This window comes from Danio rerio, chromosome 18 (assembly GCF_052040795.2).
Source record: "Danio rerio strain M-AB ecotype USA chromosome 18, GRCz13ab, whole genome shotgun sequence".
In the NCBI taxonomy this organism is placed as follows: domain Eukaryota; kingdom Metazoa; phylum Chordata; class Actinopteri; order Cypriniformes; family Danionidae; genus Danio; species Danio rerio.
In genome coordinates this window covers 53,560,547-53,587,500 of record NC_141038.1, presented here as the reverse complement: position 1 = coordinate 53,587,500, position 26,954 = coordinate 53,560,547, and the positions used below count along the sequence as shown (strand labels likewise).

General features: G+C 37.0%; 1 protein-coding gene and 1 long non-coding RNA gene across 6 annotated transcripts in view; both read left to right on the top strand.

Annotated features, from left to right (window-relative positions):
- Window positions 1–26,954, top strand: part of loxl1 (lysyl oxidase-like 1) — a 29,315-nt gene that overhangs the window by 439 nt on the left and 1,922 nt on the right. The window contains exons 1-8 of one of the 5 annotated variants that reach the window (XR_015514352.1): window positions 1–773; window positions 2,167–2,631; window positions 16,491–16,599; window positions 17,204–17,341; window positions 20,761–20,917; window positions 21,280–21,375; window positions 24,123–24,238; window positions 24,324–26,872. The exon at window positions 1–773 is cut by the window's left edge and continues 439 nt beyond it. Coding sequence is in view for 1 of the 5 variants with exons in the window: in NM_001043325.1 (NP_001036790.1) it covers window positions 290–773; window positions 2,167–2,631; window positions 16,491–16,599; window positions 17,204–17,341; window positions 20,761–20,917; window positions 21,280–21,375; window positions 24,123–24,238; window positions 24,324–24,330 (1,572 nt within the window). In the remaining 4 variants the exon portion in view is untranslated. 5 annotated transcript variants of the gene reach the window in all.
- On the top strand, window positions 4,875–8,262 carry LOC147839846 (uncharacterized). The gene is made up of 3 exons (XR_015515445.1): window positions 4,875–5,293; window positions 5,337–5,659; window positions 5,707–8,262. It is a non-coding gene; the product is annotated as an uncharacterized LOC147839846 (long non-coding RNA).

Below are 26,954 nucleotides of genomic sequence, written 5' to 3'. Positions count from 1 at the left end.
AATGCATTGCCATCTTTAACTTACTGGATCAACAATTCAGAGCTTTAACTATTTTATTAGTCTTCTGAATATCTAGCCTGTTGCCTTTAGTCTGATTTGACATTGTGAGTCCTCATTTTTAACTTGCTGGATCAACAGTTCAGAGCTTCGCCTTCTTTTATTAGTCTTCTGAATATCTTACCTGTTGCTCTTAGTCTGATTTGACACTGTTAGTCTTCAATGCATTGCCATCGTTAACTTGCTGGATCAACAATTCAGAGCTTTAACTTCGTTCTTTAGTCTTCTCAATATGCTGCATGTACTTTTGATGAGCTTGTGGGTATTAGGAAGTGTAACGGGACAGTCCCAATCTCAACCCGACGACACAAACCCATGGAGGCAGATGATCCAGTGGGAGAATAATGGACGTGTTTATAGTCTACTCAACAGCGGAGCCGAATACGTCCCGGCTCGGAACCAGGAACGGGATAGGAACCATCGAGTGCTTCTTGCTGACGCTCCAAATCGTAGGTCACAGGGTGGAAATGTGCGAAGACAAGCACCCTCAAGAGGGAGCTCGGAGACGGTGAGGGGTCAAGCCAGACACCCGTTTGGATTCGGACAGGTGCCGGAAAACTGGCGGCAGCAGCAAGGTGCGGTGGGAAGAAGCGAAACAAGTCGATTTCAGTCACAAACCGGCTCTCGTTATAGACCGTCATCATCATCAGCATCATCATCATATCCTCAATATCCAATCCCGCAACAGCCTCCGTTCGGTGCTCCGTATGACCAAGGTTACATTTACATTTATTCATTTAGCAGACACTTTTATCCAACGCTATACTCTTCTATGCTCTTTTCACATTTGCTGTGCGTTTCAGTTTAGCAATGGTTTTGTTTGTGGAGCCATTTCTATAGATTTCTTGACAGATATGTTGTCTGAGTAATTCTGTAGGTCAGCAGAGTTGCTTAACTAAACATATTCATATCAAGCAACTTACAGGTAAAGGTAAAAGAAGCACTTCAAATCATCAGAGAGTAGCTGTATATAATTAATAAGTCTTTAAGTCTTGACTATATTAAAAATATGCTCAGTTAAGTTTTTAAGTTGAACCAATTTAAATTTACAAGTCATTTTAACTTGCATCCATAGGGTCTATGCAAATGAACTTTTAATTTCAGCCAGCGCTTCCGGTGATCTGTTTTTCTGTTATAAAATTGGCATGTTTAAGGTCTGATTTCTTCAAAAATAAGTGATCTTCACTGCCTGAAAGATATACAGTATAAAGTGGGTCCCACACCGGACAAAAAGCACGGCATTAAATTACATTTTCCCCCATCGTGTCTTTAAAATATGAGTTTATTTCAGCCCAGTATTTTCAATGGAGTTTCTGCGCTCGCCTGCTGATCCTGATGGTGCTAGCACTTACAGGGTCTAACAACTAAATGAATGCTTAAGTTTATTTAACTGATTGTATTTTAATTGCATTACAACATCGATGCTGCAAAGTGAACCATATGAGATTGGGAATAGTCACATTAATCTTCCATTGGCTGAAAAAAAACTGTCTGTGCATATAAACCATTCAAGCTGACTTAAAACATCAAGTTAGAACAAGTTAAAATTTGTTTAACTTAAAAATAAAAAAGAGTTGAAACCTGATTAACTTTCTGAAGTAAACTAAAGTAACATAATCATGACTTTTTATTATTTTAGTCATTTTTACTGTGTATATTTACACATATATAGTTTTGCACCTTTAAATTAGTTATTTTGATACTATTTGTGCATTTGTTGTGCATCTCAGTTCAGTTTTTGTTTGTTTCAATAATGGTTTTGTTTTTATGTTGGTGAACACATTTCTATTGAGTTTTTTTCAACGCAATCTCACGGCAATTCGTAACTTTTTTTCAGCATATCTAGAGGGCTAATGCTGACAACTGATGATCGACAATAAAAATGTTACATTTTAACACTTTCCAATAGTGAAAACCAGCAACAATCAAGAATGCATGATTATATGGTGTTTGCCTTTGCAATCAATAGATGTGATTATAATGGAAGTCAATGGGGCAAAAACAGCACTAATATAACCAAAGCGGAGTCAATTTAAACAACACACAAGGGTTAATTTGTGATTTTTTTTTTCAACAATTGTCACTAAAATAACCTTGTTTATGACCCAGTTTCAGACAGGTCATATGAACCTCCATTCCTTGGGGCAGGGTATTCGGCAGGCACGGGTGGAGGTTTTGGTGGAGGTAGTTATGGAGGATATTCTACAGGCAGTTTCGGTGGAGGAAATCCTGCAAATGATGATCGATATCGATTTTATCCACCGTTCGGTCAACAATACCAGGCTGTTCCCGCCCAACCTGCACAGCCACCGTTCTCTGACGGTCTGGACCACAGATACACACACAGTCTGTTCAATGAGGATAATCCTGCAGTTCCTAACGGTGCTTCAAGCAATACGGGCTCATCCTTTCAGCCTGCGGTGCAAAGTCCACAATATGAACAGTTTCCGCCGTACGGAAGGCCTCAGCCGCAGCCTCCATTTCTACAACCAGCGCCACGAAACCCGCTGGTCTCCAACACTGCAGAAAACCCCAACATCAATGTAGGCAGTGTTTATCGCCCTCAACAAAGAGGTAGGATGCTTCTGAAATACACTGAAAAAAATGGGTTTGCATGTAGATACTGTCTTGTTTCTTGTTCAAATATCTAAACATTCCTGAATCAAGAAGCATTTTCTAGACAAGCAAAACTTATTGTCTTGTTTTCAGAAATAATAAGCCAAAATTAAACTATAACACACCATCCAGACTCTATAGGATGGGACTAGCTGGAAATAATCAGTGTTGGAAATGCAATAAAGAAGAGGGTACTTATTTGCACATGATCTGGGAATGTTGTCTAGTTCAGTGGTTCTCAAAGTGGGGGTCGGGACCACCCAAGGGGTCGCGGGACAATAAAGGGGGGGTCGCCTGGTGATTTCCAAAAATCTATTTATTTATATTAAACCATAAAAATTACCAATAAACTACTGAAGAGAAAAATTGTTGTTCATAGTTAATATATACTATATAGTTACTACAGTAGCTTTTAGTTACTAGTTCTATTGGATTGCGACCCAAGGGGTAATTACATAATTTTAAAGACATACCAATAGCGTCAGATGCAGCAGATTGATTTTATAACATCAGGTTAAACTTTCTGGCACATTTACAGCTCTGATTTACATTTAAAAAAATTAAACTAAGAATAAACCTGGGTCTATTGGTGTGTGTGCGCTATTGCATGCACGGTTTCTGTATATATAACTACCTCAGAGAATATTGGGGGTTGCGAGTCACTAGCATTGTTATTTTGGGGGTCGCAAGCTAAAAAGTTTGGGAACCCCTGGTCTAGTTTACCCATTCTGGTGTAAAATTTGAAGAATAACGGAGGATTGGCTAGGCTGTGAGTTACCTGCAGAGCCACGGCTATGCCTTCTTGGTGATAAATTAGTGATACCTAATATAGCTAAAAAATCCTTTATTCTTCTCAAGATTGGATGCGTTACAGCTGCCAGGATGATACTCCGTGACTGGAAGTGTCCCAGAATGCCAGAAATGAAGGAGTGGATTACTGGGATGATTGAAATTGCATCATATGAGTGTTTGCTGGGAACAATGAGGGAGAAGTACATAGTAATTGGGATAATCTTTGGCAACATTTAAAATTAGGATAATTGAGTATGTACATTCAAAGGTACCACAACCTTAATTTCCATATATGTTTGCGTTACATTGTTATTCTTTGTTGTATTATCTTGGTGTACGTGGCTGAATATGTAACGTATCATATGCATGTGTAGGGTGAAGTGTGTTCTTTGTTCTTGGCTGTTGAACAATAAAAAAAAGGTAAATTACCAAAAAAAAAAAATTCTCCTATGAGAGTGATTATAGCGCCTCCCGATGGTGAATGCGGTTATACTCATGGCAGGTATTATTTGATAGTTCGGTCATTTATTTCACTGATTTGGCAACCGCCGAACGTCATCAGGGAAACGCTTTGAATTTCCGCTTAGTAAAAAACATTAGTGCTCCATTTGGGACGACACTACATACATATACTATGCTGTTAAGTGTGTAAGTGCATAGTGCATGAGTGCATAGTGTGCCATTTGAGACGCAGCTAGAGCTTTATTCATTATACTTCAAATTTTGGACTAGAAACAAGACAAAAACTGCCGTGCAGAATCTGTTTACTTAGGGGGTGAAGCTACACTGGTGTCACGGTTTGGTTTGATTATGATTGGCATGTCAGTGATTCAGTCCAATTTAATATCAGGATGCATTGGCATTGCACTGCATCCTCTGGAATGAAGGTATTCCTACACAGCCTCCACATATTTCTCCAAACTGCTCACGTTGGATATAAATCCGAAAAAGTGTCTTAAAGTCTTGACTAATATAACGTCACAAGTGTCGTTGCTATTGTTCAAGAGTTCACACTGCTGATGATTGATTATAGAGCTTGTTTGTCCCGGGAGAGAGCTCTGAGCTCATAAGATCCTCGAGCCCGGGGCTCCCTCCCGTTTGCAAGGCAAGAGGGGAGTTTGAGCTCAGGTAGATCTGAGAACTCCCCTGCTGTAGTAGCTCATGAACAGATAGTGATTGGTCTTAAGAGATAAATACTGACTAGGAGCATGTCTTTTGTGCGGATTTGGATTAGTCAAGTTAACTTAAGCTGTATGTTTTTGAAGGGTGGGAGGAAACCGCGGAGTTCTACTTAAACATTCATTTAGCTTCTCTTGCCTTAGTATTTAATCAGTACACCCATCTTGGCTTCTTCATAATATGCTACTCACTCGCCATAGTATGCTACTGATAAGCTCACTGATTCAAACGATTCATTCAGAGTGAGTCTCCAGTAAACTGCTCACTGATTCAAATGATTCATTCAGAGAGAATCTCAATAAACAACTCACTGATTTAAAGGATTTATTCAGAGTGAATTTCAATAAACAACTCACTGATTCAAATGATTTATTCAAAGTGAATCTCAATAAACAACTCACTGATTCAAATGATTCATTCAGAGTGAATCTCCAGTAAACTGCTCACTGATTCAAATGATTCATTCAGAGTGAATCTCAATAAATAACTTACTGATTCAAATGATTCATTCAGAGTGAATTTCAATAAACAACTCACTGATTCAAATGATTTATTCAAAGTGAATCTCAATAAACAACTCACTGATTCAAATGATTCATTCAGAGTGAATCACAATCAACAACTCACTGATTCAAATTATTCATTCAGAGTATCCTGTAAACACATCACTGATGCAAATGATTCATTCAAAGTGAATCTCAATAAACAACTCACTGATTCAAATTATTCATTCAGAGTATCCTGTAAACACCTCACTGATGCAAATGATTCATTCAAAGTGAATCTCAATAAACAACTCACTGATTCAAATTATTCATTCAAAGTGAATCTCAATCAACAACTCACTGATTCAAATGATTAATTCAGAGTGAATTTCAATCAACAACTCACTGATTCAAATGATTCATTCAAAGTGAATCTCAATAAACAACTCACTGATTCAAATGATTTATTCAGAGTGAGTATCCAGTAAACAACTCACTGATTCAAATGATTTATTCAGAGTGAGTATCCAGTAAACAACTCACTGATTCAAATGATTTATTCAGAGTGAGTATCCAGTAAACAACTCACTGATTCAAATGATTCATTCAGAGTGAATCTCAATAAACAACTCACTGATCCAAATGATTCATTCAGCGTGAATCTCAATAAACAACTCACTGATTCAAATGATTCATTCAGAGTGAATCTCAAAAAACAACTCACTGATTCAAATGAGAGTGAGTCTCCATGATGAATGATGTCAGAAAATCATTATAACAAGTTATAGTCTCTCACTAAACCAATACCGATTCCTCCACATCTGCATTGCGATGTACTGTATTGGTCCTTAAATGGAAAGTTACACACCAGCAGTCCAGTAAAGTGATCATCAGTTATGCCTTACAACCCAAGTCTCAACACTGTAGTTAATGCTACTGCGAGGCCGCGGCTCATTTACCACACCGCAATGCTAAATAAAGTGAATCACAGAGGAACTACAGTGTGTATAGGCACTTAAACTCATGCATGGCTGGAGATTTGGGGGAATGCATGCACGTGAGGAGCTCCATCCAGATTCATGCTCTCGCTCTCTAAAGAAAAGGAAGTGAGAAAACAGAAAGACATCTAAAAAATGCTGTTCTTCTGCCATCTCTTTGTGTTTCCTGGCAGATACGAGTTCTTCGGAGTTTGACAAACGTGACTCCGGCTACATGAAAACTGATGGGGGAGTTGTTTGCTTACGCAGCTGGTCATGGGCATTGCTTTTGTGCTGAATTTTTAGGTCAATGATGATGATTTCACCGCAGCATCATTCCTCCCCATCCCCCGATCGCCATTGCGTTTCAATTTATAATCAAAGAACATCCAAGATCATCTTCATCGCCTTTGAGTCTGTGTTATTGGAACCAGGTGTTGTGGGACGTGTGTGTGGGTGGATGTATGAGTGTGTGCAGTGCCTATGGACTCGCTCTGCACAAAGAGCGCTCATTGTTTGAAGGTTTGGTTCTGGTTTTGGTGAGGGCTAAGGATGAATGATCCCAGTATTTGCTTTAGAGGGTGGGGTAAGGGGCTCAAGGGGCTGGTTGTTTTGGGATTATGGGGTGTTACTACATACGCTTTTTGGAGTTTGGAGATGGAAAGCACCCAGCACACATGGGGTGCATTGCCTTGGGAAACAGAAAATATTTTGCTAGCCCCTAAATAAAAGTGTGTGCATGCATGTGCGAGGAGGAGTGCGTGTGCTTTGTATTCCTTATATGTGGGGACCGAATGTCCCCACATGTATAGCAATACCAGTTCATTTTGATCTTGTGTAAGCATATTTTGGTCCCCACGCAATTTCATTAATCCTGTCTCAACACAAACTTACTGACGTTATTGTTTACAAATTTATTTGGATTAAACATACAAAAATTAAGTTTATCCCCCCAAAAAACCCAACTTATTTTAAATGAGTAGCTTAAACAAGTCATTTTTGAGTGCATGAGAATGAAAATGGCTTATATATCAAAGAGAATTACACTGTAAAAACACAGATTGTTTGATGTAAGGATTGGATTTAGGTGTAGACAGAGAGAATATATAGTTTGTACAGTAGAAACACCCTTACAGCTATGGAAAGTGCCCATAAAGATAGCTGTACAAGTGCATGTGTGTGTGTAAGGCCTCTGGGACACTGCTGGCCCAGTGTGCATGCAGGCTCATTTTGTAATGTGAAATGGTCTTTGTCTCTTTCTTGACTCACTTCACGCTCGACTAATCACCTCAGTTTACAAAATGTGCTCATAGGGGAAATGGGTGTAAACTAAATTCCCTGGAAGGTACACATGTGGAAAACATTTACATTGCTCACTACTCGATGATGCAATCGCAAACAAATACGCTGAAATCAGAGCTCCAGCCTGGGGGAACATATATTATCTGTTCATGTGCGTCGCGCAGACTGAAATAACTTCAGATTGGAAGTGTTTACATGACTTGACCTAGAGTATAGAACCAGTTTAGAGATCTGGCCGGTATCTTACTATGATTAGCTCGGTTACTTTACTTCAATGTTTCCATTTTTCTATATTCTTGAGGACTTTTGTTGTGATAAAGAAGTTAAAGGTGCTGTATGTAAGCTTCTGACTCTTCTAAAGCATAATGATACCATAATATGCTAAGTGAGTTTACTTTTTATCTAAGAAACAATGCTAAAGTCAGTGATTTTCCTTTGAAAATATGTGTCTGAATGTCTGTCTTTGTTTTGGTCTGTGTAACTCTGCTCACTTCTATTTCAGTATATTATATTATTCATTCATTTTCCTTTGGGTTAGTTCCTTATTATCAGGGGTCACTACAGTGGAATGAACCGCTAACTTTTCCAACATATGTTTTACAAAGCAGATGCCCTTCCAGTACTGGGAAACACTCATACACTCTCGCATTCAAACACAGAGTATGGCCAATTTAGTTAATCAATTCCCCTATAGCGCATGTGTTTGGAAACTGGAGCACCTGGAGGAAACCCACACCAACACGGGGAGAACATGCAAACTCGACACAGAAATCCCAACTGACCCAGCCGGGACTCGAAGCAGTGACCTTCTTGCTGTAAAGACACCGTGCTAACCACTCAGCCGCCATTCTGCCAAAAAGACAAACAAGGGTGCAAATAATAATAATAATAATAATAATAATAATAATAATGATAATAATAATAATAGTAATAATGTAAACATTGTCATGATGCTCGCTCCTGTTTGTGTCTTCAATCTGGCAACCAAAAATCTGAAGGGGTAAAAGACCCTTTTCAAATATTTAGAATTTGGACTGCAATACCCAGTTCATCCACTAGGTCAAACCTACAGCACTTTAAAGTAGGGTTGGGCATCTAAGCTATAATGCCGATCCGATACGCATCTCGATACAAAGAATACGATCCGATATATTAGCGATACATTTGTGACATATTGCGATGCAACACGATACGATTCACACCCATATCACGATACGATGCGATATTTCACCACTAATTAGATCAAGTTTATGAGATGATGTGAAAGAGGATGCTGTGCCATTGAATGAGTTTGATTATTTATTAACCAAGCAAAACCAAGACTTTTTTACAAACTGGCTCTTCTCTCAGAGCCAGAGTGTCAGTTTACAGTAGAGGGCCATTTTAGAACCTATAGCACATATTATTTAAGTATTTTCAAGATAAACAGAATGTATAAGTGCAATATATATTAAAATATATATATTTTTGCACTCTTTAAACATAAATAAATTTAGCATTGCACAACAAGAATTGAGATTTAACTTTTCAACTATGAAAACAAGTTTTACAAAGATATTTTGACACTGATTATTCAAAACTTAAGGTTGTGAACTAGGTTATGCTGCTTTGAAACATCACTGTCACTGTAAACAACCGGCTAATAAAAATATAACAAACCAGCAATCTTCTTGCTGTGAAGTGGTCAAACTACCCACTGTGCCACCGTGACACCCAATTATTTTTATCATTATTATTATTAATATTATTATTATTATAATTAAATAAAAATTAACAGGAGGAGGTGTTTAAAACCTTCGTTCTCCGTGACACTAGGCTGAATATCTTTGCAGATGAACAATGCAATAGCATTCGTTATTGGCGTAGAGCGAGCAGAACTGTTGCGCATGGAAAAAAAACTTGCAATGCTTTTCTCACCACTTTTGGAGCTGGTTGAAGCAGTGCGAAAGCCGGGGATGCAGAAACACTGGAAGATGCTTTCACAACAACACCGTGGCGCTGCTTCAAGTGAGATTTCAGATTAGTCGTACTGCCCGCGTACTTTACAGATGCGCGGCACATTTTGCAAATTGCATCTGTCCTGTCATGTCGTCCATCCTTAAATCCATAATGTTGCCATACTTTAGATTTAAAACTCAGTGGGGAATAAAATGTTTTTTTTGCTTCTCGCGCTTTCTGAGGGCGCTCCACTAGCTTCATCCGCACACCTGATACACTGAGTTGTAGTGTGTGCACATCCGCAAATCCGTTGTTAAGGCTTACTTTATGTAGGTCGATTAAATTATGCGCCAAAAACAGGTTGACAACACTTGTTAATAAATAAAAAATACATTCTATATTAAAAATATAAGCTGTATCTCGGAAAAATCGATGCATCTCGCAAAAACCGATGTATCTCGATTTGCTTCCAAAATTTCATTCATCCTCTGCTGCTCAACCGATGCACTCGCATCGTGCACGCGCATGACCGCGTATCGATACATATCGGTTAATCTTCCCATCCCTACTTTAAAGGGATACAAACACTAAAGCATAGTAGAACCAACAAACACTATAGAAGTCAATGGTTATTAGTTTCCAACATTTTTCAAAATATCTTCTGTGCAGAATTTTTCTGGGTGAACTTTCCCTATTACAATACCCCTGATTGCCTTGGTGACAAACAGTGCATTTAATTTCAGTCATGAAAGCTCTCATGTATGCGGATGCAGCTGAAAATGAACCCTAAGGAGGACAGTAGCAGCCTCTGAAATCAGATGCAGAAAATAATGTAATAATAATATTGCAAATGTAAATATTGTCACGATGCTCGCTGATGTTTGTGTCGTCAATCTGGCAACCACAAATCTGGAGTAAAAAAAAAAAAAAAAAAAAAAAAACGCTGTCCAAATTTTTTGAATTTCGTCTGCAATACCCAGTTCAACCCCTAGGATGATCAGTCCTACAGCACTTTAATGGGATATAAATACTAAAACAGTAGAAAAACAAACACTATGGAGGTCAATGGTTATTAGTTTCCAAAATTTTTAGCTTTGGAGTTTGACAGAATATTTCAGTTCTAGCTGAACTATCCCTATTTAAAGTACCCTCGATTGCCTTTGTGACAAACAGTGTATTTAATTTCAGTCATAAAGGCTTTCAATGTATGTGGATGCAGCTGAAAATGCACCATCAGAGGACAGTAGCAACCTCTGAAATGAGACGCAGCAAATAATATAATATAATAATAATAATAATAATAATAATAATAATAATAATAATAATAATAAATATAATAAATATAATAATAATATTAATAATAATAATAATAATAAACATAATAATAAACATAATAATAATAATAATAATAATAAACATAATAATAATAATAATAAACATAATAATAAACATAATAATAATAATAATAATAATAAACATAATATTAATGATAAACATAATAATAATAATAATAATAATAATAATAATAAACATAATAATAATAAACATAATAATAATAATAATAAACATAATATTAATGATAAACATAATAATAATAATAATAATAATAATAATAATAATAATAAACATAATAATAATAATAAACAAAATAATAATAAACATAATAATAATAAACATAATAATAAACATAATAATAATAATAAACATAATAATAATAATAATAATAATAATAAACATTATAATAATAATAATAAACATAATAAACATAATAATAATAATAATAATAATAAACATAATAATAAACATAATAATAATAATAATAAGCATAATAATAGACATAATAATAAACATAATAATAATAATAATAATAATAAACATAATAATAATATAAACATAAACATTGTCATGATGTTTGAGTGATCAATCTGGCAACCAAAAATCTGGAGGAGTAAAAAACACTCTCCAATATTTTGAATTTGGACTGCAATACCCAGTTCATCCACTAGGTCAAACCTACAGCACTTTAAAGGAATACACACACTAAAACAGAGTAGGAACAACAAACACTATAGAAGTCAATAGTTATTAGTTTCAAAATATCTTCTGAATTGGCAGAATTCATAGTTCTGGGTGAAGCATCTCTGATGAGGTTATGTGCAAATCTACTTCCACACTGGTGTATGCTGATATCCAGAGGACAGAGCTTTGTGCAGAAGTGTGTATCTTTCACACTCTCTTTACAGTGTTTACAAGAACTGACCAAGAAAGTTTCCTGAGGCCTTAAGGTCTGGAAGTCAGTCATGTAAACAGAGATGGGGATGGCAAAGCATTCACTAGAGTACACAGCCGGCACTAACGGCTCAGAAATGAGCAGAGCGACCAAGGCCATCATGTTTTATAGAGGGAAAGTACAGCATCTCCCAGCTCCAAACATGCCTGCAGCGGAAGTGAGAGCAGATCTGCACTACACATGCTCGCTTTGAGTAAACCCCCTGGCTGGAAACAACAGAATACCATGGCGTAAATATCCTCAAGATCAGGGCTTCCTCCTGTTTGAAGGGCGAGAGGGGAGTTTGAGCTCAGGTAGGTCTCAAGAACTCCCCTGCTTAGCTGAAATATAGCTGGTTAAGATACTTTGGAGTAGTTAATTAACTTATAGTGTATGTCTTTTGGATGATGGGAGGAAGCCAGGGAACCCAGGGAAAACCCAAGTGAGCATGGAGAGAACATGCAAACTCCACACAGAAGCACAGACTGGCCTGGTGAAGGATCACCAGTGGTGTTCTTGCTGTGAGGCAACAGTGCTAACCACTGGGTCGCCATGCCGCCCTATGAGAAGAAGGAGAGGAGTAGGGGTGGAAGGGGGACGAAGATGACTGAAGTGGAAAACTCTGGTTATTTATAGTCAGTATTCAACTGATTGGCGCAATATACAGAGCTGATGCAGAACCAGCTGTGTTTAATCATAAACATGTGATCCTCTCGAAATTAGTTTATAAATAAACCGCACTTTAGCCCCTTTCACACATACAGACCTTTCCGAAAGGTGTGTATGTGTGAACAGGTCCTTTTTGAAAATACCGGTAAATTCGTTCTGGCTATTTTCCGGAAAGAGAAGTTGTAACATTACCGGCAATTTGCCGGAATGCTGCGCTGTGTGAACGCAGAAGGAAGATTGCCGTAATAAGCGCGTGCACGTCTGGAACGTGCTGACGTGAGACGTCTGCTTTAGCCAATCACAACAGTCAGACGCATTTACGTCCGCGCGGTTTATGAGAATTAAAGCCTTTAAATATTTTTCCAGACACATTTAGCTGCTAGAAGTTAGTCAGATAACGTTTATATGTTCTTCTTAATGCCAACTGTGTAAATAATCATCGATGAGATGCTTATGATAAGCCGTTGTTTGTTTACCTTCAAGCTTTGCGTGTGCCTGTAATACAGCCTATGAGCGCCTGCACACGCACATATTATGAACATCTCGACATGCGAAAGTGATCCTGCGAAAGTTGTTCACAATATTGATCATCCACAGAGTTTGTAATTTAGTCAAATGTTTACAAACACAAGCGCAGCCGTTTAAAGCTCATTTGTGGTGAATGATGTCAGAATTTACCGGTATTTGGGAATGGATGTGTGAACGCTCTTTTCCGGAAAATTTCCGTAACGTCCTCGCCTGTGTGAACAGCGCTTTTTTGAATATACCGGTAAAGTCGTTCCGGAAATTTTCCAGATATTTACTGGTATCACTGTGTGAAAGGGGCTATTGTGGCAAGTCGCTGTGTAATAAGCAGGATAAAGTACATCCAGCCGGTTGTTTGAACAGAATCAACCCTAATAAATGTGTCGTGCTGTATTCTGCGATAACAACAGCCTGGATGTAAATGCACTTTACTTCTCACATGATGCGCACAGAAATATGCACATGCAGCAGAAAATATTCTGAAGGCAGTCAAATTTTGGTGAAAGCCATCAAAAATTCTGGTGGTGGCTAGCTTCTTTTATTTATTGCTTTGGGGCGAAAGAGTTAAGACGCCTGGCAGGACTCCAGTAAGTTATGTTTGAGTCTATCAGTGCTGCTCTTCTCAACAGGGCTCTTTTCTCTGAAATCCATTACATGCAAAGCAGGAAAGCAGATATGTTGTGGCATTGCCTTTGAAGAAATGTTAATGTCCACCTAAGGACTTCCATTGCACACTTATTATATTCATAAGATTTTTCAGACATGAAGTGAACGCGGCCAGCTAGCGTTTTAAGTGTAAATAAAGGTGATAAGCAGTTCCTGTACAGCTTGGCTGGGAGTTTATGAACATTAGCTGTCACAGCTTGCTCTGTTTTTCTTTTTTATTCATCTTTCTTTTTTCTCTTTTTTAGCAGACTTGGTCACAGGCCCAATTTGGATCCAGCAGAGCAGTGATCTCATTTTCGTTTCGCTGTCACCTCTCCCTCATTCTGTACTCTCTCTCTCTCTCTCTCTCTCTCTCTTTCCATGCAACACTTTGTTCTTTTTCTCTTCTTTTCTTGCGTGACCTTGAAACCAGATGAGAAACAGTGTTTGATGCATTATACTGCGAGGCTCCAGCATTACCTCATGAAAACCCCTCTTCATCTCTTGTGTGTTTTTCAAAGGTATTCTTATGTGGATACAGACATTTTTCAAATATTTCACTTCCTTTTACATTTAAAGGTATGTAACATCAGAACAGCTCAGAACATTAAAGCTGCACATTTGTCCTCGGGACAGCGTGTTGCGAGACCTGACATTGTCATTACCCAGCTGACGAAAGAAATGTACAATAATACGAGCGTATTCTGCTGTCCTGCAGAGCTGATGGAGTTTTAAATGATTGTAGAAGAGTTTGGGGCACTTTTTAGGTGGTCAGGAAAGTTCAATTGTTTTTAAAAGAGATTTTAACAGCACTCCGGTGGTCATGCTCATATTCTTGGTGGTTTTACTGTGATTATTTTTACTTTCTTCTGGTGGTCCAATGGATTGATTTGATGGTTTAAGACCAGGCTGAGCATTTATTATTTTTCAGGTGGTCAGTTCAGGTCAGATTGGTTAGTTTGGTGGTTTAAAAGTGGCTTTGGGCACTTTTCAGGTGGTCAGACTTGTCAGTTTTGTGGTTTTTGACATGTTACTGACTGGTTTGTTTGTAGGGTTTCTAGAAACCATCAGAAAGCTAGCTTGAGGAGGGTTAGAGACCAGCCTAAACCCTATTTAGACCATATATGAAGCTTTTTTCTGTAGTTTTTAAAACTTCGATGTGGGCAGATTGGTTGGTTTGGTGATTTTGAACATTTTCCTGGTGTCAGTCTTGAGTTTTATTGTTAGAATGGTTTTGGACTCTTCTCAGTGGTCTGTTGGTTGGTTTGGTCAAGACTTGTTTTGGAGATTTTCAGCTGACCATGCTGATCTATTTGTTCATTTTAAGACTTGATAATTTTTCAGATGGTCAGCTCAGTTCTGGAAACTTCATTTGGTCAGAATGGTTGGTTTGGTGGTTTAAAAGTGATTTTGGACACTTTTCAGATCGTCACGCTTGTCGTTTTTGTGTTTTTTGACAATTTTCTGACTGGTTTGTTTGTAGGGTTTCTAGAGACCATCAGAAACCCAGTTTAAAAAACAATAGAGACCAGTCTAAACCCTACTTAGACCATATATGAAGCTTTTTTCTCCACTTTAATTTGGCTTTTTGGGTGCTCAGGCCAGCTTTTCAGCAGTTTTGGAAACTTTTCATGTGGCCAAATTGGTTGGGCTGGTGGTTTTGAGCACTTTTCTGTTGTCAATCTTGATGAGTTTTGGACACTTTTTAGTTTGGTGGTTTGTGACTTGTTTTGGTGATTTTTTGGTGATCTGTTTGTTAGTTTTAAGTTTGGACACCTTTCAGATGTTCAAGCTAAACATTTTGGCCATCATAGTGGAGTGTGGGACTCTTTTTAGGGGGTCAAACCAATTGCTTGATTGGTTTTGGAAACTTTTTACAAGGCCAGATTGGTTGGTTTGGTAGTTTCAGAGTGGTTTGTGGCACTTTCAGGTGGTCAGACTTGATCAGTCGCATGTTTTTAACTGTTTTTGGGACCTTGCCAGGTGTGCAGAAAATGTATTTAGTGGTTCTGGAAACTTTTCACATGGTCAGATTGGTTGGTTTGGTTGTTTTAAAGTGGCTTTTGGCACTTTCCAGGTGGTCAGACTTGTCAGTTTTGTGGTTCTGGACATTTTTTTCAGACTGTGCTGTTTCTACAGACCATCACAAAGCCACCTTGAGAAGAGTTAGATACACTTAAACCCTATTTAAATCATACGTGAAGCTTTTTTCCCCACCGTACTTTAATTTGATTATTTAGGAGTTCCACCCAGTTGTTCAGCAGTTCTGGAAACTTTTCATGTGGCCAGACCGGTTGTTCTGTTGGTTTTAGAGTGGTTTTGAGCACTTTTCTTGTGTCAGTGTTGATGAGTTTTTATTGTTAGACTGGTTTTGGACACTCTTCAGTGGTCTGAATGGTTGGTTTGGTGGTTTAAGACTTGTTTTGGAGATTTTTCAGCTGGCCAGGCTGATCTGTTTGTTCATTTTAAGAGAGATTATTTTTCATATTATTATTATTATTTATTTTATTTTATTTTTTTTTCATTTTTCAGATGGTCAGTTCAGTTAATGGATTTAGAGTAGTGTTGGACACCTTTCAAATGGTCAAACTGGACATTTTTGCCATCATAGTGGAGTTTTGGAAGTCTTTAAACCAGTTGTTTGAGTGGTTTTGGAAAATTTACATGATCAGATTGGTTTTTGGGTAGTTCCAGAGTGGTTTGGGGCACATTTCAGATGGTCAGACTGATCAGATTTGCGATTTTAGACATTTTTCAGACCGGTTTGTTTGTAGGGTTTCTAAAGACCATTGGAAAGCCAGCTTGAGAAGAGTTAGAGATAATTTTCTCCTTCTGTGTGATTTATTTCTCTCTCTCTCTCTCTCTGTATATATGTGTGTGTGTGTGTGTGGAAGTACATTTTAATCCAAATGTTTATTTCAAATAACCACAAGTATAGCAATACAAGTAATTTGACCTTTTGGGGGCATTTTTTGGTCCCCATGAAGACAACGCCTCATAAATCACACAGACTCTGATGGTGTCTCCTGTTTTTAGGTTTGCCTGACCTGGTTCCTGACCCGAATTACGTCCAGGCCTCCACATACGTCCAGAGAGCCCATATGTACTCCTTACGCTGTGCTGCAGAGGAGAAATGTTTGGCCAGGTGAGAAATCTCAACACTACACCCTTTATTCTTCCGTTTCTCACCAAACAAAGCCAGACAGGCTGTATTTACACAGCAACAGTTTACACCAGTGCCTGCAATAACACTGCAATCAGCCAATGAGCAGGCCGACAGATGCAGAAGCTTGGGTGGCGTCACATCGTATAAACTCCAGCCGGCTGTTATCAGCTCATCTCAAATATACAGTAAATGCATCACCATTTTTCAAAGAAGACATATTTTTAAAGGTGATGTTGACATGAAATTTTCACCACATTTCTGCTTCAGAAAATATTCATCAGGGAAATTCAAGACGTATTTAATACTTATTTTGTCCACTATATATCCAGCATGCTTCATTTACACTTAGCAGACCGTTTTGTCCAAAGCGGCTTACAATTAACAAGAAGAGGCAATACACAGAAAGAGTGCTAATTACACAAAGAAATGTGCTCAGATATAGAGTTAGAGGGGAGTGTTTTTATAGAGATACTAGTGTTTCTACAGGTGGTTTGTCAAGCCCACTCACCTGCGTGAGGCACACTCAGAGTTGCACGATGTGTTGAGGTTTTCATGACTCCTGCTCTGTTTTCTCCCTCCTCAGCTCTGCCTATAATGCTGAAACCACAGACTACAGTGTTCGAGTTCTGCTGCGTTTCCCTCAGCGGGTGAAGAACCAGGGCACGGCAGATTTCATGCCCAACCGGCCGCGACACACCTGGGAGTGGCACAGCTGCCATCAGTGAGTCCAGATCTACACAATTCCTTCATGCCGTCCCCACACAAATCTATGAAACTAGCTTAATAGTTTTTACAAATTTAAGTAGATTGAACATAAAATAATTAAGTTGTCCTCATAAAACATAAAAACTGTGTTCATTTTCATTCATTCATTCATTCCTTTTCCTTCGACTTAGTCCCTTATTTATCTGTGTTCGCCACAGCGGAATAATCCACCAACTATTCCAGCATACAGTATGTTTTACGCAGTATATGCCCCTTACAGCTGCAACCCTGTAGTGGGAAACACCCATGCACACTCATACACTATGACCAGTTTAGTTCATCAATCCCCCTATAGCACATGTGTTTGGACTGTGGGGGAAACCGGAGCCCCCGGAGGAAACCCATGCCAACACGGGGAGAACATGCAAACTCCACACAGAAACGCCAACTGACCCAGCCGAGACTCGAACCAGCGACCTTCTTGCTGTGAGGCGACATTCCTAACCACTAAGCCACCGTGCCACCCTATTTAAAACTCATGTTGAATAAGTAGCAGCACGAGTAATTATCTGAGTGTGCTGCGCTTTTAACACTTCAGGTTTAATCAGGAATCGATGGCGAGAATAAAGCAGGGAGTTTGTCAGCTTGAGTTCTGCTTGCATGCATGTAAATAAATAAAGCTTTCTCCTCTGAGAGCTCTGTGTGTGTGATCTGTGTGATTTTCATCTCCGCCAAGGACACGTTTAATCTCCACTCCATATCAAACATGTCAAAGCGGAGATGCATGTGTGTGTGAGCAAATACAGATCAGCTCCTTCATGGCCAAACAGCTCTTCTTCTGCTGGAAGCTCTCAGAGATAAACATACACGATCTGTACTGCGCTGCAAACATTGCTCGTCTTACTTACAGTTTTAGTCTTGTTTCCGGTCCAAATATATCCAGATTCTTAAATCAAGAAGCATTTATTAGCCACGCAAAAATATGGTCTTGTTTTCAGAATTAATGTAAAAATGAAGTGAGCTTTCCCTTCAGTCAATGGGGTAAGAGGAATAAACTTATTTCGAAAACAAGATTTTTTCTCCCCGTGTTGGTGTGGGTTTCCTCCGGGTGCTCCGGTTTCCCCCACAGTCCAAACACATGCGCTATAGGGGAACTGATCAACTAAACTGTCCATAGAGTATGAGTGTGTGTGTGTGTGTGTGAATGAGAGTGTATGGGTGTTTCCCAGTACTGGGTTGCAGCTGGAAGGGCATCTGCTGTGTAAAACATATGCCCGATAAGTTGGCGGCCCCTGATAAATAAAGAGACTAAGTCGAAGGAAAATGAATGAATGAATAAATGAAGGAGAAAATAAATGAACGAACGAACGAATAAAAGAGAATGAACGAATGAAAGAAAGAGAATAAATGAATGAACGAACGAATTAAAGAGAATGGATGAATGAATGAATGAATGAATGAAAGAGAAAATAAATTAATGAATGAATAAAAGAGAATGAACAAATGAAAGTAAGAGACTGAATGAATGAATGAATGAATGAATGAATGAATGAATGAATGAATGAATGAATGAATGAATGAATGAATGAGAAAATAAATGAATGAACAAACAAATAAAAGAGAATGAACGAATGAAAGAAAGAGAATTAATGAATGATCGAACGAATTAAAGAGAATGGATGAATGAATGAATGAATGAATGAATGAATGAATGAATGAATGAATGAATGAATGAATGAAAGAAAAAATAAATTAATGAATGAATAAAAGAGAATGAACAAATGAAAGAAAGAGAATGAATGAATGAATAAACAAATGAAAGTAAGAGACTGAATGAATGAATGAAGGAATGAATGAATGAATGAATGAATGAATGAATGAATGAATGAATGAATGAATGAATGAGAAAATAAATGAATGAACAAACAAATAAAAGAGAATGAACGAATGAAAGAAAGAGAACGAATGAATGAATGAATGAATGAATGAATGAATGAATGAATGAATGAATGAATGAAAGAATAAATAGATAAATAAATAAATGAATCAATGAATGAATCAATGAATTAAGGAGAAAATAAATTAATGAACGAACAAATAAAAGAGAATGAATGAAAGAAAGAAAGAAAGAATGAATAAATGAATGAATGAACAGTCTGGTATCACCAAGTGAAATTGCAATATTGAGTTTTTTTGGAGCTTCAGGCACTATTTTATTCATTACTATTATCATTCCTATCCTCCCTTACAAGTCCATCAAAAAACACACAAGTAAATGAGCACACACTGACTCTCCAGCATCTGAGTGCAGTGTGTTGTGTGTTAGTAAAGACATTATTATGATGATGATGATCTTCTGAATGAGCAGATCTGAATCTCCACACCGCTTTTGTTCAGTATTGTGTGTGTGTGTTTTGGAAAGAGCTGCTCATACCTGAAGAGCTGCGAAACAGCTAAAGCACAGGTACTTTCCTCTGACATGGACACAGCTCATATTTTCCACAGGGATACTGCATTCACCATCAGCCTCTGTGTGTGTGTGTGTGTGTGTGTGTGTGTGTGTGTGTGTGTGTGTGTGTGTGTGTGCGCCAAACATATTAAAACCTATTTGATGACGGGATGACAGACATTCCAGCAGCCATAAGCCAAAACTCTGAATCACACACACACACACACACGCACACGCACAAACACACACACACACACACACACACACACACACACACACACACACGCACAGCCAAAATTCTGAACGAATCTGAATCCAAATCAGATGCAAACTCCACACGGAAGCGCCAACTGACCCAGCCGGGACTTGAACCAGTGACCTTCATGCCGTGAGGCCACAGTGCGACACCACTGAGCCACCGCACCACCCCAGAGGCATTTTAAATGCACTAATAAAATAGCATTTAAATAAATTGAAGATAATGAACGTTATCTACTTATCAAAAGCAGAACATTATTCATATTTTAACTAATAATTTTTTTAAACATTTAAAAACAAAACATTTAACAAATGAGCAATTGATAAATTTAAAAAAATAACTATTTTAATTTGCATAAATGATAAAACGCTAATTACTTTATGTTTAAAATTAAAGTGAAAATACAAAAAATTTTATTTGAAAATTTAGGCAAGTCATTGTATAACAGTGGTTTGTTCTGGAGACAATCCAACACTAATATTGCTGAATAATATTGAGCTTAACATGACTTTAACACAATTAAAAACTGCTTTTATTCTAGCCCAAATAAAACAAATAAGACTTTCTCCAGAAGAACAAATATTATAGAAAATACTGTGGAAAAATCCTTGATCTGGTAAACATCATTAGGGAAATATTAGCAAGAAAACAATAATAATAATAATAATAATAATGACAAGAGGGCGAATAATTCTGACCTCAACTGCATGTCTCTTGTCTCCATCAGGCATTACCACAGTATGGACGAGTTCAGTCACTATGATCTGCTGGAGGTCAGCAGTGGCCGAAAAGTGGCGGAGGGACACAAAGCCAGCTTCTGTCTGGAGGACACGACCTGCGACTTCGGCCATCTGAAGAGATACGCCTGCACTGCACACACACAGGTCAATATCATCTGCTGCTACTCGCAATTGTGTTATTTATAGCAGGGTTCTGCAACTTTTGTCATAGCACAGACTAAGATAAATAAGGGACTAAGCCGAAGGAAAATGAATGAATGAATGAATGAATGAATGCACCAATTTAGATATATTTTTGAAGGGGAAACTCACACCAAAGTGGGATCTCATATGGAGTCATTTTGCGTTCTTGCGGTGCAATAGAAACTCTGAAGACCTTTGATTTTCATGCTTAACTATGCAACTGTGGTTTGCTATGTGTTTATGTTTGAGTTTTTTTAATCCAAGAATTATTAGCCATTGTATTTGTATTATACTGAACGTTTTCACTTGTTGTAATTCTCCAGGGTCTCAGTCCGGGTTGCTTCGACACATACAATGCAGATATCGACTGCCAATGGATTGACATCACTGATGTTCAGCCAGGAAACTACATACTGAAGGTAACATTCTCAAAGAAGAACAAAACACTTACACTCAGTCTCCTGTTTCACCCTATAGTGCTTATCTTTTCTAGAGTTTTAGTCTTGTTTCTAGTTCAAATATCTAAATATTCTGAAATAAAGAAGCATTTTCTAGACAAGCAAAAATTACTGTCTTGTTTTCAGAGATAATGAGCTATAATAAGGCGAGTTTTTTCTTAAAACAAGCTAAATAATCTGCCAATGGGGGAACCGAAATGATCTTGTTTTTCCTTTTGACATAAGATTAATCTGCTTCCCCCATAGGCAGATTATTTTGCTTGTTTTAAGAAAAAACTTCTTGCTTAAAGAATATTTAGATTTTTGCACTAGAAACAGGGCAAAAACTCTAAGTAAGATTCTCCCAGCAGATCCAGCTCAAAATGCAATTCTCCAGCAATGCTATGAAAAGATATCTGAGTTTAGCCCTGGAGCAGAAGGTAGCGGTGACCTCTTTTAACACAGTTGTGCTTCAGCTATTGTGCTGTTGTTTTGCTGAGGGTCAGAAAGTGAGAGTCTAGGATGCACTTGCAGAAACAGCGAGGCATGCCTGTATCTGTCTTATTTATGAGCACAGGGTGTACGCTTCGCAGCGGGAGCGAACCCAACTCATTACCCAACATCATCAATATCGTACAGACACGTTGGACAACAGCGTTTAATGCACATCAGATAATAACTCCTGGCAAAACTTTAGTGAGACGTGTCATTTCTGTTTGCACGTGTTCCACTGATAAAGGTTATTTTACAGTGTGTATATTTTTACAGTTTTTCAGTCTTTTCATTATACAGTGAATTGTTTTACAGATATTCTCACATTACATTTACAGTTATTGCTTGTAATTTGGTATCATGTTTTTTTCTGCTGTTTAAAGGAAATTTTAAGTATTTTTAGAGAGTAACACATAATTGTACATTAATATTTATAGATTATTCCTGTAAAAATAGAAAACAAATATTTAGTCAAATTGATTTGGTGAAGATAGTTATCATATGAAGATCACGTGGGGTTAATAATGTAAAATAATAGATTATTATTTGTAGACTGCATAACATGCATGCATGTTTTTATTTACTACTCTAACAATGTTGCTATGCAGACTGTGACGATCACCAGTGATCTAGCTGGAAAACTACACACGTTACTTTAACAAACTACAACTCCCAGCATGCACCTCGCACACCCAGGTTCCTAATTAAACACACGGTCTGAAGATGGTTATGGACTAATTTCAAGGACTATAAACTCATATTTCATAATTGCATGATTGCAGTAAGAGCCCTAATAATCACATTAATTAATCTGCATAATTACATTAATAAACCTGCAGAATTGCAGTAATAACCCTTATAATCAAATTAGTTATCTGTATAATTACAGTAATTACCTGTATAATAGCAGTAATAATCCTTATAAATCACATTAATTAATCTGTATAATTACAACAATAACCTGCATAATTAAAGTAATTATCCTTATAATCACATTAGTTATCTGTTAAATTAAAGCAATAAACTGCATAATTACAGTAATAATCTGTATAATTGCAGTAATAACCCTTAATCACATTAGTTATCTGTGTAATTACAGTAATAAATTATGTATTTACAGTAATAATTTGTATGACTGTAATAATCTGTATAATTACAGTAATAATCTGTATAATTGCAGTAATAACCCTTAATCACATTAGTTATCTGTGTAATTACAGTAATAAATTATGTATTTACAGTAATAATTTGTATGACAGTAATAATCTGTATAATTACAGTAATAATCTGTATAATTGCAGTAATAACCCTTAATCACATTAGTTATCTGTATAATTACAGTAATTACCTGTATAATAGCAGTAATAACCCTTAATCACATTAATTATCTGTATAATTACAGTAATAAATTATGCATTTACAGTAATAATCTGTATAATTGCAGTGATAACCCTTAATCACATTAATTATCTGTATAATTACAGTAATAAATTATGCATTTACAGTAATAATCTGTATAATTGCAGTGATAACCCTTAATCACATTAATTATCTGTATAATTACAGTAATAATTAGTAAAATGGCAGTAATAACCTGTACAATTACATTTAATATCTGTAAAATGACAGTAATAACGTGTAATCATGGAACAAGAAATTACTTTTTTTTTATCTACATTTTTTATTTTGACAGTATTTTCCATTTTTTAACGGTAATACTCTGGAGCCCCTGCTGCCAGAAAAGTACTGTTTATTACGTTTATTTTATTTATTTTTTATTACTTTTTTTACAGTGTAGACACAAGATATTTCCCTCCTTGGAGTAATGGAAAATGCCTCTGCTAGTGCTCACACTGCAAAAAAAAACTTTTCTTACTCAGTTTTTGTCTTGTTGTTAGTCCAAATATCTAAAAACTCTGAAATTAAGAAGCATATTCAAGACAAGCAAAAAAAAAGTCTTGTTTTAAAGAAGTTTTATTGTCTTGTTTTATTGAACGTCTACTACCTACACCCCTCGATTCTGTCAAAGATATTACCACATATATATCGGGGTGCACTTATTTTTGCACGTACAGACAAATTCCTGCTCATATTTTTGTTGAAAAAACTTATTTTCATTATTGATTTTATACCCCCCACAACCATCAATATCATCCACAACATGAGCACATATATATTTCATGGGTTGTGTTTACTTTTTCACAGCAATGATTGTCTGACTTCGCTTTACATTCCAGCTCCAGGTCAATCCAAAGTACTTGGTGCTTGAGTCGGACTTCACCAACAATATAGTGAGGTGCAATATCCACTACACAGGGCGCTACGCCAAGACCACAAACTGCAAAATCTCCCAGTGAGTACCAAGATCACTTTGCTGGATGATAATTGGCCAGTGTCAGTAATGCAGACTATCACTGCTCTTTCTTCTGCTCTTACAGGTCATGATGTGTCAGATGTGGATGAATGTCCATGTAAGCGCTGTTCTATTGCAATGTGAATGGAATTCCTGACGTCGCTGTGATCGTTTATTGTTTTTGTCCTGGCTCCCATTTATGTGCTGTTCTTGTGAACCTGGGTTCAGCTCGTGCCAAGAGGAACAAGCACACACACACACACACGCACACGCACACACATACACTGAGGAATCCCATACTTCACATCATGCAGCAATGTCTATTTTCTTTCCAGGCACCCCATTAACCCTGCTTTTTCATAAAAACACACTCTCGCTGCCCTCAATTAAGTCTAATTCCTGCACTTATTTAAGTGGGTTTCATTGCTGGAATGCAAAGTGAGAGCGGGTATGGCACTATTGACCTGCAGTTCTGTAATTTAGATCAGGAAAATCAGCAACTGGAAACAATACTCTTATTTTTTTCAAGTCTCTCTCTTTGTCCGTGGCACTGAATTAAGGCCTACTCAAGCAGGTATGTCAGGCATCATCCAGCTAACTAAGAATAAAGGGTTTTAGTTAAAATGAAAGGCTTGGAAAACATAAATGGCTTTGGAATTAAAGCACATTGAAAATAAAAGCCTTGAAAACAAAAGCTGGAAGCTTTATATTGAGATGATTGTACTTATACCATGTCCAGACATGTTAACTTTCTTAGAACATGTCAGCAAAATCTTAAAACATGTTACAAATGCATCAAAAACATGCTAGTAATTTGACAAAAGTGCTAGCACTAACATGTCATGACTAACTAAATGGCAATGACAATGTGTTAAACATGTAGGCAGATAAAGCATCTTGTCATGCTAAAAACATGCTAGCAGTTGATTAAAACATGATAGTGAACAAAACATGCAAACTACTTCATAAAGCCTATTAGCAACATCTTAAAACATGTTAGCAGAGTGCCAAAACATGTTAGCAATGTGAAAAAAATATGCTGACAATTTCCTAAAATATATGAATAACTTCCTATCTTTCATCAATTAGCAATATGTCAAAATGAGTTAACTTGAAATTTGCTAGCTCCCTACTTTATTAAAACATGTTAGCATTAACCTAAACCATTTATAACTGCTTTAAGCAGTTTAGCAGTGTGTTCAAACATGTTAGTAGATTGAAAGACAAGTCAGTGTGTTAACTTTCTATAAAAAAAAAACATGAGTACCTTGTTGCTAGTAACTTGACAAAACTGCTAACAAAGGATGCTAAAACATTCCAACAAATGCCAACATGAACAACATCCAGAAATTTGGTAGTATCTTGTCAAAACATGCTATCATGCATGTTAGCAATATGAGGAAAAGAAACCTGTTACTAATGTGACAAAAACATGCTAGTAATTTGTTAAAGCTAACACAGGCTGGCAATGAGTTAAAACATGTTAGTGGATAGAGTTTGATATGATCTTGTCAGGCTAAAAAAACATGTTAGCAGAGGGTTAACACATGATAATGAACAAAACATGCAAACTACTTCATAAAGCCTACTGGCAACTTCCTAAAACATGTTAGCAGAGTGGCTAAAACTGCTTAAACAGGTTAGCAATGTGTTCAAACATGTTAACAACTTGAAAGAGAATTCAAAGTGTGCTAACTTTCTTTTAAAAACATTAGCATCTTGTTAAACTTGCTAGTAGCTTGACAAAACTGCTAAAAACAAAATACCAACATGAGCAACTTGAAACTTGGTAGCGTATTGTCAAAAACATGCAAGTAGTTTGAAAAAACTGCTAGAAAAAGGTGCTAAAACATACCAAAAAGCTACCAAACATGACTATCAACTTCCTGAAATTTGGTAGCATCTTGTCAAGACATGCTAACTTATGTTAGCAATATGAGAAAACATGTCAACAACTCCCTAAAACATGTTAAAAATCTTGTTGTGCTACAACATGTTACTCACTCTTATAACATGATTGCTTTCTAAAACTTGTTAGCTAAGTGCTAAAGCATGTGCCTAACTGGTTTTAACATGTTATCATTCCAGAAACATGCCAGCAACTTTTTTAAACATGCTAGCAATAAGCTAAAATACGCAATAAGCTAACAAATGCTAATCTAAGTGAAGGTTAAGTGGGGTCATTTTTATTCCTTTTAACTTCATTTTTCTTTGGTGTAACCACATGCCCAAATGAAAAAATACTATAGTAATTTAGAGTAAATATTAGTGTTTTCGAACCAAACTAAAGTGAAGTACTTTAAATAATCTGTTCTGGGAAATCTATTGTTGCCATGGTAACAAAACAACTATAGTAATTAATCTGTTGTGGTGATTCTAAAGTTGCTATGGTAACACAAGGACTACAGTAGTTTGTCTGATGTGGTGATTCCATGGTTGCTATGGTAACACAACGACTATAGTCATTGATCTGATGTGGTGATTCTGCAGTTGCTATGGTAACACAACCACTATAGTAAGTGATCTGCTGTGGTAATTCTACAGTTGCCATGATGACACAGCAACTATAGTAACAAACTAATATCCCAATACTGATGTTTACTATAATATGGTTCAAAACCAGTAATATTAACTGTAAATTAATGCATTTTTCATGCGCATGCGTAGCTTCCATTATTACTATTAGTAATTTTACTTAAAGGATGGTCAAATGTTT